Source organism: Erinaceus europaeus, chromosome 17, assembly GCF_950295315.1.
Source record: "Erinaceus europaeus chromosome 17, mEriEur2.1, whole genome shotgun sequence".
NCBI lineage: Eukaryota > Metazoa > Chordata > Mammalia > Eulipotyphla > Erinaceidae > Erinaceus > Erinaceus europaeus.
Window position 1 is genome coordinate 62,647,715 of NC_080178.1, and position 12,452 is coordinate 62,660,166.

A 12,452-nucleotide genomic window follows, 5' to 3' on the forward strand; every position below is an offset into this window, starting at 1 on the left:
CTATCCCACTAGGGAAAGACAGAAACAGGCTGGGAGTATGGATCAACCTGCCATCGCCCGTGTCCAGCAGAGAAGCAATTACAGAAGCCAGACCTTCCACTTTCTGCACCCCATGATGATCCTGGGCCCATGCTCCCAGGGGGATAAAACAGGAAAGGGGATGGCATGGAGAACTCTGGTGGTGGGCATTTTGTGGAATTGTGCCCCTCTTATTCTATGGTGTCGATCATTATTAAATCAATTAAAAAACTGAAAATGGGGGGGAGGGAGTCGGGCGGTAGGGCAGTGGGTTAAGCACACATGGCGCAAAGTGCAAGGATCCCAGTTTGAACCCCGGCTCTCCACCTGAGGGGAGTCGCTTCACAAGCGGTGAAGCAGGTCTACAGGTGTCTATCTTTCTCTCCCCGTCTCCCCTCCTCTCTCCATTTCTCTCTGTCCTATCCAACAACATTAATAACAACAACAACAACAATAACCATAACAATGATAAAAATATGGGCAACAAAAAGGAAAATAAAAATAAATAAAAAAATTAAAATGCCTTATGATCCAACAATGCCTCTCCTAAGACTATATCCAAAGGGTATGAAAACACTAATTTTTTAGGGACATACACACTCTTATGTTCATAGTTATTCACAAGAGTGGAAGCAACCTAAGTGTACATCAACAGATAACTGGATAAAGAAGTTGTAGGGAACAGGATAGAGCAAACAGTGGTTTCTGCAACAGACTTTCTTGCCTGAGGTGCCGGAGATCCCAGGTTTAATCTCCAGCATCAGCATAAACCAGCGATGTGCAGTGGTTCAGTTAAAAAATATTAATAAATAAGGGGCAGGGCAGTAGTGCAGCGGGTTAAGTGCACGTGGCGCAAAGTGCGAGGACCAGCGTAAGGATCCTGGTTCCAGCCCCCAGCTGCCCACCCGCAGAGGTGTCGCTTCACAAGCAGTGAAGCAGGTCTGCAGGCGTCTATCTTTCTCTTCCCCTTCTCTCTCGATTTCTCTCTATTCTATCCAACAGCAGCTATAACAACCACCACCACCACCACAAAGGCAACAAAATGAGAAAAATGGCCTCCAGGAGCAGTGGACTCTTAGTGTTGGCACCCAGCCCCAGTGATAACTCTGGAGGCAAAAAATAAAAAAAGATTCAAGAAATTTTTTTTAACGTTATAGGATCTATATCCAGTAGAATACTACTATGTTATTTATAAAGATAATACTGTAATGCATGGAGCAAAATGGATGGAAGTACAGGTGATCATGCTGACTGAAATGAGGGATGAAGTACAACTATGGGTGGTTTCATTAATAGGTAGAATATATTTATATAAAAGTGACCATCTCTTACACTTGGTAAGAATTATGGTTATCAGAAGACAAAGGGGCATGGGTACAGAGTTGTACATACATAGATGGCTATGACTAACTCTGAAGTCTTGTAGTTCTCAAACTAAGTTAAATCACTAATAAGAAATAGTATGAAAACTTTTATCTAAAAGGAAGGCAGGGGTGGAGGGACGTAGATCAGTGGTAGAGCACGTTTCACATATATGAAGCCCTGGGTTCAATCCTGGCACTAAAAAACAAGGGGGAATAGGAATATATATTTGCTTATGTTAAAAACCATACAACAAGGGGGTGGTGCACTGGATTAAGTGCACGTTACCATGTGCAAAGACCTGGGTTAGAGCCCCCATTCCCTCACATGCAGGGGAACTTTCATGAGCATTAAGTCTGCAGGTGTCTCTCTCCCTCTCCCTTTTCAATTTGTCTCTATTCTATCCAATTAAATATATACTTTATATATTTAACTGGATAGATAAAATTGGATATGATATATATCAAAATATACATTCATACAACAAAAAAATGTAAAGAGAACATAAAACCAATAAAGATAGTTACTTGTAAGGGAGAAGAAGGAATCTGAAATCTGAAATTAGGGGAAAATGAATATAACTTCATGAATAGTAAAGCATGTCTACAGGTGTCTTTCTCTCTTCCTCTCTATACCCCCCACTCAATTTCTATCTCTCCTATCAAATAAAAATAGGGAAAAAAAAAAAGAAAAGAAGAAAGAAAGGAAGGGAGGGGGGAGGGAAGCAAGAAGGAAAGAAAGGAAAAAGAAAGATAGAAAGAAAAAGGCACCAGGTGATGACACACCTAGTTGAGCGCACATGTTACAGTGTGCAAAGACCCAGGTCCCCACCTGCAGGGGGGAAACTTCATGAGTGTTCGTGAAACAGGGCTGCAGGTGTCTCTTTGTCTCTCTCCTTATCTCCCCCTTCCCTCTTGATGTCTGGCTGTCTCTAATAAATTTTTTTTTTACGTTTAAAAAAAAAAAAGGAAAGAGAAGAAAAAAGGGAAAAAATGGCCACCGGGAGTTGTGAATTCAGTTCCAGCACCAGGCCCCACAAATAACCCTAGTGGCAATAAAAAAGTTTTAAGATTTAATCATCTAAAAATTCCAAAATAATCATCATCTTCAAGTAACTTTTTAAAAGCTTTCATAATACTGAATCCTGTTTTACTACCCCCGCCCCATATTATGGTTTATAACAGCATTTGTTACTCAAACACACTGAAGTTCAGTATAAGAGTCTGAAAACTTACAGAAAGTCCATTCTGAATGAGACTGCCAGACACTAAATAGGTGACATGCAGCTGGGCTCCTGAATTTTCTTTTCGCTTCCTCTCGACATAATCATACAGCATCCTGTTACAAAGACACAAGTCATCAGTAAGAACTGTTATCTCATCAACCAACTCTCAGTTTGTGACTTCAAAGTTGGGTATTTTAAATCTGACAGTCACTAATCTTAGTCTACAGACAAAGTCTGAGACAGGACACAATGACTGTGGCCATCCTGTATTGACTCGGCATAGTGGCCAAGAACTGAAATGAAAGGAATTCAGATAGGCCAAGAGGGAATGAACCTACTTTCAAACCGCTAATGAGAGGGACCAGGTGGTGGTGCACCCAGTTAGGCATGTATATGATTATACACAAGGACTCAGGGTCAAGTCCTGGTCCCCCACATGCAGGTGGGGAAGGGGAGAAAAGCTCCACAATCAGTGAAACAGTGCTGCAGGTATCTCTCTTCCTTTCTCCCACTTCCATCTCAGTTTCTGTCTCTATCCATTAAACTAAATACTTAAAAACTAGCAATGACATATAATTAATAGAACACTGAATCAAGCATAAAGTTCAGTCACCAACTAGCCATGTGATTGTAGGTAAGTTAACAGATATTTCTGTGTCAGTGATTTTCTCAATCTGGGGTTTATATGGCATTCTATAGCCATCCACCACCAAAAAAATGTAAGCACAATGTAAGCTTTTTTGGAGGGAGGCAGCTTGGATTTTAAACAGATCCTGGGAAAGGTTCGTTCCTGTAGCACATTAGAAAGCACCACGTAGATGAGCACGAATGCTCAGCTCTGCAGCTGCAGTACAGCAGCTCACACTGCCTGGAGTTCATTTATTAGCTACCAGACAATGCACAAGTAATGTTCCTTTTTGTAACATCACTAATTCACTCTTATTCTTATTGGAAGTTGGCCTCCTTTCATTTAGTTTAACAAAAACAGCAAAAAAAAAAAAAAAAAGACAAGTTATTCGGTTGTTTTATTTCAGGAAACAATTGCTTAGCCTCTACAATATGTTATATATTTGCCAAGGTCTTCTGGAAACTCAAAACTTGACCACTGTCTTGGGTTCCATGAGCCCATGCCTCACCAAGTCTCCTGTAACCCCGTCTATCATCTCTGCTTCGTTTCCTGCACAGATCTGACTAGCATCTCCTATTCCACAGCTGCTTCGGTTCTTTCCTAAGGTACCTTTACATTCCATGAATGGACAACCATGAAGGCTTGTCTGGATGGGAGGATGGGGGATGGGGGAATGGCAGCTGAGACTTTTAGTGCGAAAACTGATGGTCCTGGGCACACCAGAGCTACTGCCTTACTATATATTCTCCTTGGTCTATTTCATTTATTCTTGACATCATCATCATCTGCTTAAGCTACCCAAGCCAGAAATCCGGAAGTCATCACTCTTCACAGCTCCCTAACCAATGAGTTGCCAAATCTCGTCAGTTCTCCCTCCCAAGTTAATTCTTGCCTTCATGCCCTCCAGATCTCTTGGCTATATAACAACACTGTTAAGGGTCAATTCCACTCCCTCATTCCCATTCAGTACTCATACCTGCCGAGGAGAAGCCTTTAAAACGCAAATCTCCCGGACAATAACTTGGATCAATCTGAATATCAATTTCAGGCTCAGGGGAAAACAAAACAAAACAAACAAACAAAAAACTAGTATAGCCACAGGCCCTTTGGAATATAAAACATGCCAACTAGCTATCTACAAAATGGAGTACCCCTCCAACTCTTCATCTGCATTATTCCAGCCTTTAAGTTCATGACTGATCAACAATTTGTTTGGCCCTGTATGTTAAGTCTCTTTTCAGCCACCAGGTTCCAGATGCTAGCAGGATGCCCAGCAGACTTCCCTGGACAGACACTCCACCAGTGTGTCCTGGAGCTCCATTTCCCCAGAGCCCCATCCTACTAGGGAAAGAGAAAGGCTGGGAGTATGGATCGACCTGTCAACACCCATGTTCAGTGGGGAAGCAATTACAGAAGCCAGACCTCTCACCTTCTGCATCCCATAATGACCCTAGGCCCATACTCCCAGAGGGATAAAGAATAGGAAAGCTATCAGGGGAGGGAATGGGATATGGAGTTCTGGTGTTGGGAACTGTGTGGAGTTGTACCCCGTTTATCCTATGGTTTTGTCATTGTTTCCTTTTTATAAATGAAAAATGTAAATCTAGTCACATTCAATCAACAAAACTTTATTGGACTGTTGGGAAAGTCTTGACAGATTTTTCTGTTTTTCTTTTTTTTAAAAAAATATTTATTTCCTTTTGTTGCCCTTATTATTTTATTGTTGTAGTTATTACTGATGTCATAGTTGTTGGATAGGACAGAGAGAAATGGAGAGAGGAGGGGAAGACAGAGAGGGGGAGAGAAAGATAGACACCTGCAGACCTGCTTCACCGCTTGTGAAGAGACTCCCCTGCAGGTGGGGGCTCGAACCAGGATCCTTACGCCCGTCCTTGCGCTTTGTGCCACATGCGCTTAACCCACTGTGCTACTGCCCAAATCCCAGATTTTTCTGTTTTTCAAAGCAAGAATGTGTCATGACTTTTCTGACAACAAAATACTTGTGACTAGGCTATAGGGATGACCGAGACCAGAACCCTGGCAAAAGCAGCAGTAATCCTCGTAGGTGAATTTGGAATGTATCTTAGAGGGAGAAAACATAGACGTTCTAATCCTAATTGCACAACCCTGAGAATCAAAAGATGTCCAGGGTTGGGGAAATAAGTTTACACAAGACTCATGCCTGATGCTTGGAGTTCCCAGGTAACCCCATAAGCCAGAACTACATCAGTGCTCTAGTAAAATAAATAAATAATACACACATTACACACACTCTCTCAAATGATCAGAGTAGCCTTTCACATCAAACTGAAAGCTAAACCACCTAAATGCCCATTAGCTGATGACTAAACAAAATGTGGTATATGCATAAGTTGAGCTATGTCTCTCAAAAAAAAAAAAAAAAAAAGACATTAAAACACTAACATAGATGTTCTAATCCTAATTGCACAACCCTGAGAATCAAAAGATGTCCAGGGTTGGGGAAACAAGAGACTGTGTGGTGGCACACCCAGTAGAGTGCACAGGTCACCATGTGTGAAGGCTGGGTGGAGGCCCCTGCTCCCCACCTGTAGAAGCCTCTTTAAGTGGTAGAGCAGTGCTACAGGTCTCTCTTTCTCTGTCTCTCAAAATGGTCACCTTCCCCTACATTTTCCCTCTTCTAAGAGTATAGACCAAAATTAATTTTGGGGTACAGAAGGGTTCAGTGTAGTTTTGATTTGCATTTCTCTAATGATAAGTGAAGTGGAGCATTTCTTATGTCTGTCTGTGGGCCATGTATAGCTAGCTCTTCTTTAGAAAACCATCAGTTTAGTTCTTTGGCCCACTTTCACTTCTTTTGTAGATCTGTACCAGTTCTGTAAAGATGTTTGACATAAGTCACTAGTCAGATGTGTGATGTGCAAGTATCTTCTCCCATTTATTGTGTTGCCTATTTATGCTTGTGTAGCTTGCTTTTGGTGTGTAGAAGCTTTTTAGTTTCATGTTTTTATATCATCACTAAAAGGGAAGCAAATCTGAAAAACATCAGAGGAAGTCGGGCACTATTTCGCTTATCTAAGACAGAAGAGGAAAAAGGAAGGACACCTATGAGAATGTCAAACATCAGAAAAGACAGAAACACCAACTGTTGGAGAGGCTGTGTGGGAAAAGGAACACTCACTCTTGCATTGCTGGTGGGAGTATAAATTGGCCCAAACCCTATGGAAAACAGTCTGGAGACTCACTAGAACTTTAGAAATGGAGCTAACTTATGACCCAGCAAACCTTCTCCAGGGAAAACAAAAACACCTACCCAAAAAGGCCTATATACACCATGTTCGTAGCAGCACAGTTTGTAATAGCCTAAACTTGGAAGCAACCCAGATGCCCAACCACAGATGAATGGATAAGAAAGTTGGAGGGGGGCAGTAGTGCAATGGGTTAAGCACACATAGCGTGAAGCACAAGGACCGATGCAAGGCTCCTAGTTCAAGCCCCCAGCTCCCCACCTTCAGGGGGGTCACTTCACAAGCAGTGAAGCAGGTCTGCAGATGTCTATCTTTCTCACTCTCTGTCTTCCCCTCTTCTCTCTTTTTCTCTCTGTCCTATCCAACAACAACAAGGGCAACAAAAATGGCAATAAATGGCCTCCAGGAGCAGTGGTTTCATAATGCAGGCACGCCCAGCAATAACCCTGGAGGCAAAAGAAAAAAAAAGTTATGGTGCATATACACAAAGGAGACAGGGCTGGGTGGTGGCACACTCGACTGAGAGCACATATACACCATGGAGTACTATGCAGCTGTTGGAAATGAGGAGGTCATCTCCTTTGCAATACTGTGGTCAAAACTTGAGAAAGTATCATGCTGACACAAGCCAGAAAGGGAAAAAAACAAGACTGAATGATGTCATCTATAGGTGGAAAGTAAGAACGAAGAGTAGGGAAAACATCAGGTGAAACTTGGACTGGGTGTGGCATATTGCACCAAAGCAAAGGACTCCGGGGAAGGAGGGAGAGAGACAGGATGAAGGAACACTGGGGTCCTGGGGTGTCTCCTAGATGCCAATCAAGGGGAGATGAGAGGTTGTACCTATGTGTTAAAAACTACTGTAAACAACCCACTAAATTTTAAAAATCGTAGTAAATTGGGACTTACTGTTTGGCCTGGTTGACATGAACTCCTAGTGTATAGCTCAGCCATTTGTATGTAACCTGCATAAAGAAGATTTGAAATGTTTTATTAGATAATTCACAGTGCAGCCCAGTCCCAAATATCCCAAATTCCCTACTCTCAAGTGACTATACCTTATAAATTCTGAAAGACGCTACCCTACTTTGGCCAAGAACCATCTGTCTCAATAGGCAGGACTGAGACAGTTATCTCACAGCTTGTCTCACAGACCAATCACTGCAAAAGATTCTAAAATGAAAGGCTGGATATACATATAAGTTGTCATTCAATATTACTAGTCCACTTTGATGTCAATTATCAAGCTTAAGCAAATATTACTAAAGTCCTGGGCTCCTAGATACATACCCAAAATAGATATCCTAGCCTCTTTCCATCTTAGGGTCCCTATTCTCATTGGCTCTACTCCTACTCCTTGGTCCCTGTTTGTTAAACATTTTGTCCTTCTTAATACCTTACTGCCTTTCAGTTTCCAGATTCCAGATGCTACTACAATTTCATCCTGACCTCCTTAGGTAGATGACTTCACCTTTCCAGGGTCCTACCCTTCTAGGGAATGACAGAGACAGGCTGGGGTTATAGATCGACCTGCCAACGTCTGTATCCAGCAGAGAAGCAATTACAGAAGCCATTAACTCCTTCCTTCTGCACCCCAAAAAGAATTTTGGTCCACAGTCTCAGAGGAGCATGGGATGTTAGAGGAAGATGACCAGAGGACTCTGAACCCCAGTTCCACTGGGACCCAGAACTTTTGTGACATGGAACCTTTGTTTCTGTACCATCATTGAGAGGAAAGAGATTCTGGAGATCACCTGAGGAAGTCAGGCAGTTTCGCTTATCTGAGAAGAAAAAGGACAACTACGGGATGATGTCACTCATAAGTGGGATACTGATAATTGAAACAAGGGCAGGGGGTAGATGGCATAATGGTTATGCAAACAGACTCATGCCTGAGGCTCCAAAGTCCCAGGTTCAAGCTCCCCGCACCACCATAAGCCAGAGCTGAACAGTGCCCTGGTTAAAAAAAAAAAAAAAAAAAAAATGGAGTCGGGTGGTAGCACAGCAGGTTAAGCACAGCTGACGCAAAGCGAAAGGACCAGCGTTAAGGATCCTGGTTCAAGACCCTGAGCCCCCACCTGCAGGGAGTCGCTTCATAGGCAGTGAAACAGGTCTGCAGGTGTCTTTCTCTCCCCCCTTTGTCTTCCTCTCCTCTCTCCATTTTTCTCTGTCCTATCCAACAACATCAATAACAACAACTACAACAACAATGGCAACAAAAGGGAATAAATCAATCAATAAATATTTTTTAAAAACAAGGAGCAGAGCCAAGATGGCGGCTTGGAGACATCTGGTGTGAGCACTGCAAGGAAGCTGCTTTCAACCTGGGTATCTTGGGAGAGGCCACCAGGTTCCAGATGATAACGTGATGCCAGCCCAACTTCCTTGGGCAGAGGACCCACCATGTGTCTTGGAGCCCCCCTCAGGAAGGAGACTGGCTGGGAGTATGGACTGACCTGCCAACACCCATGTTCATTGGGGAAGCAATTACAGAAGCCAGACCTTCTACCGTCTGCACCCCATAATGACCCTGGGTCCATACTCCCCGAGGGATAAAGAATAGGAAAGCTATCAGGAGAGGGGATGGGATATGGAGCTATGGGGGTAGGCATTGTGTGAAAATGTACCCCCCCTCTTATCCTATGGTCTTGTCAATGTTTCCATTTTATAAATAAAAGAAATAATATAGTAATAAACTTCACAGATAATTGAAACATGAACTTGAAGGAAAAAAATATATATGCACACCTATCTATATGTATGTATACACACACACAGTCAACCTATAACTATGATCTTGGGAAAACTATTGTGGTTACCATGGACACACACACAGAGAACTTTGGTGGTGGGAGTGGTGTGGAATTATACCCCTAATATCTTATAATCTTATAAATCACTATTAAATACCCAATAAAAATTAAAATAGGGAGTCAGGCAGTAGCGCAGTGGGTTAAGGGCACATGGTGCAATGTGCAACAACTGGCACAAGGATCCTAGTTTGAGCCCCCGGCTCCCCACCTGTAGGCGAGTCGCTTCACAGGCAGTGAAGCAGGTCTGCAGGTGTCTGTCTTTCTCTCCCCCTCTCTATCTTCCCCTCCTCTCTCCATTTCTCTCTGTCCTATCCAACAACAACATCAACAACTACAACAATAAAATAAGGGCAACAAAAGGGAATAAAATTTAAAAATTAAATTTAAATTAAAGGAAATCATTTCCCTTACACTTATTTCACTAAGGTTTTCTCTTCACATCTTTTTTTTTTTTTGGGGGGGTGGTGTCTCCACACAAGTCTTATCATGCCCACCCAGAAGCTCCATTTGTAGGGTCTGAGTCAGAAACATCTAAGGTACAAGCATAAAAACAAGCATTGAAAACCACTGGTGGTACAGGGTCAGGGAATGCAGGTCTAACACTATCAGAGGGGAAGACTGGCATCAGGCCCTGCTCTTTTCCATCTTTCCTCAAACTGTCCCTCTCCCAATTCTAAGCACGGAATGTTTAGTAAGCATGAGATGTACACTTATTAAGTAAAGGTAGTGCAGAACAGAAAGGTGGCGCAGTAAGGCATTGGACCCTCAAAAATGATGTCCCGAGTTCAATCCCTGGCAGCACATGTACCAGAGTGATGTCTCTCTCCTCCTATCTTCCTCATCAAATGAAATTAAAAAAATAAATAAAAAAGGGAGAGAGAAAAAAAAACAGAAAGGACAGTCCAAAGCGGGAAAACTGCCTCTCACTTACTAACTACAAAGCAGCAAGTTATATGGCCGTAGCACTTCAATCGCCTCTTACAACAGATATTTCCACAAAGCTCTGAGCCACTGACCGACCGTAATGATGAAATATCAACAATGAGTACTCAGTGCCCTAGTTTGGGCCGGCAAAATAGCTCACTTGGATAGTTTGCTGCTTTGCCAGGTGAGCGACCCAGGTTCAAGCCAGGCCCTCATCACACGGAAGAAGTTTCTGTGCTGTGGCTTCTCTCTGAATCTTGAAAACTGCGTGCCCTAGCTCACGGGTTTGCAAAGCAAATTCACATGGCCTGTAGACACCGAAATACCCGGGAACAAGCAACAATCGAATCAACAATTTGTCACTTATTCGGGTTGAATCATAGTCCCCCCAACTGTAAAATTAGGGGCTTTAAAAACCAACCACGTTATGGGGTGTAGAGAAACCTTAGAAATGTTGTCATTTCTAAATGCGGACAGCTAGCACAATAGTTATGCAAGAGTCTCCTGCCTGAGGGCCCAGGTTCAATTCCCGGAACCACCATAAACCACAGCTGAACAGTGCTCTGGATCAAATAATAAAAAGAAAAAAATAACAAAATACAGTTTAAAGTGCTACCGAGCCTGCTTTACCGCACTAAAATAGGAGACTGGGGGCGGGGGGTTCAGGTCCTGGAACATGATGGCAGAGGACCTAATGGGGGTTGAATTGTTATGTGGAAAACTGGGAGATGTTATGCATGTACAAACTATTGTGTTCTACTGTCAACTGCAAACCATTAATCTCCCAATAAACAAACCAAAGAAAATGCTACTGGCGCTGGCGCACCAGGTTGAGCGTACACATTACAGCTCAAGGACCCCGGTTCGCGTCCCCGGCCCCACCTGCAGGGACTGACACTTCACGAGCGGTGAAGCGGGGCTGCAGGCGCCTCTCTCCCTCCTCAGTCGCGCCCCCGCGCCCCCGCGCCCCCGCAGCCCCGCGCCGGCTCCTGTCCGCTTGCCTGGTCCCTCGAGGCCCCGCCGCCCTCGCCCGGCCCCCGCCCCGCGCCCGCGCTCCCGTCCCAGCTCCTCACGATTTTGTTTTGGTCCGTGACGAACTCGTCGATGTTTTCCAGGTAGAGCTGGTCCGCCATGGTGCGCCCCGCCGCCTCCCAGCACCGGCGCCGCCGCGACCCCGGTTCCCGCTGGCGGGAAACGTCTCTTCCGCTCCGGCGCAGCTCGTTTCCCACAGCAACGAGGGCAACGCGCTACGGCGGCCGGCCGGGGTCACACTAGCGCGGAGACGGCGCCCACTTGCGTAGGTGGAGCTAGTGAGGCCGAAGGGAGTTGTGTATCTTTGGCTTTAAAACTCACAGGTGCCACTTAATGAGAAACCTAGGACAAAATACCTAACCTCTGGGGGTCGCAGCCTTTCCATCTGTAATCAGATTTAAATAACCCTTGCTCTTTCGTAGTTTTCTTCAATAATATTAAGTAGCTGTCCTATTCTAGGCGATTCTCAGGCACACAGCCATGAGAAATAAGGGCAATCTGCTGGGATAAAGCGCTGCTCATGGTAATTAAGAAATTAAGGAAGGTTCTCCAGCTGGGATGATCAGGGGAGAGTTTCAGGTGGAGGCAGGGGTGTTGGCTGGGAAAAGTCTACAGCTGGGAGATGAGGCCAGGGAGGGGATATGATGCCAGGTCTAGCTGTACCTACAAGCACAAAGAGGGATGTGATAGGGGCATGACATTCTTGCTCTGGGAAACCTGGAGGAAAGTTTTTAGGTTGACAATGTCAACTAAAGTTTCCCTAAATATCAGCAAAAAAAAAAAAAAAAAAAAAAACCTTATAATGGGCATAAGCATGTGTAACCCAATATGAGGGCATAGTGAAAAACAACATGCTTTAGGGTTAGGCTCTAAATTTGATTCCTGCTCTTGGTATTTGTTATGTGAATTTAGGTAAGTTATTCGGTAAGCCTATTTCCTTAAATATAATATGGAAGCAAATCAGCAACCACTTCAAAGATTTATTGCAACGTGTGTTCTTTCAAGATATAATTAGCAAAAATCTGCCTGGGGCCAGGAACTGTACTGGGTGCTGGGAACACAGCTGTGACCAATAATATATGGAGTGTGTTCATGTGCACCTAACTTGCTTGTGAAGATACTTAAGTGAGGGGGTGGTGCTGGCTTGAATAAGCAGTTGTGGTGGAAATGAGAGAACTGGATGGTTTGGGCCTTTTTGTTATTGTTGTTTGTTTTTTTAGATT

At 43.8% G+C, this 12,452-nt stretch overlaps 1 protein-coding gene across 2 annotated transcripts in view; it reads right to left on the reverse strand.

Moving 5' to 3' along the window:
* POLD3 (DNA polymerase delta 3, accessory subunit) overlaps nucleotides 1-11,426 on the reverse strand; it is a 42,330-nt gene extending 30,904 nt beyond the window's left edge. Inside the window, exons 1-3 of one of the 2 annotated variants that reach the window (XM_007520240.3) lie at nucleotides 11,271-11,426; nucleotides 7,370-7,425; nucleotides 2,616-2,718 (exon numbers count right to left, since the gene is read on the reverse strand). In XM_007520240.3, the coding sequence (XP_007520302.1) occupies nucleotides 2,616-2,718; nucleotides 7,370-7,425; nucleotides 11,271-11,330 (219 nt within the window). In that variant the 5' untranslated portion in view covers nucleotides 11,331-11,426. The remainder of the gene's footprint in view (nucleotides 1-2,615; nucleotides 2,719-7,369; nucleotides 7,426-11,270) is intronic. The other variant, XM_060176836.1, reaches the window with a different exon arrangement.
* Nucleotides 11,427-12,452: the final 1,026 nt, after the last annotated feature.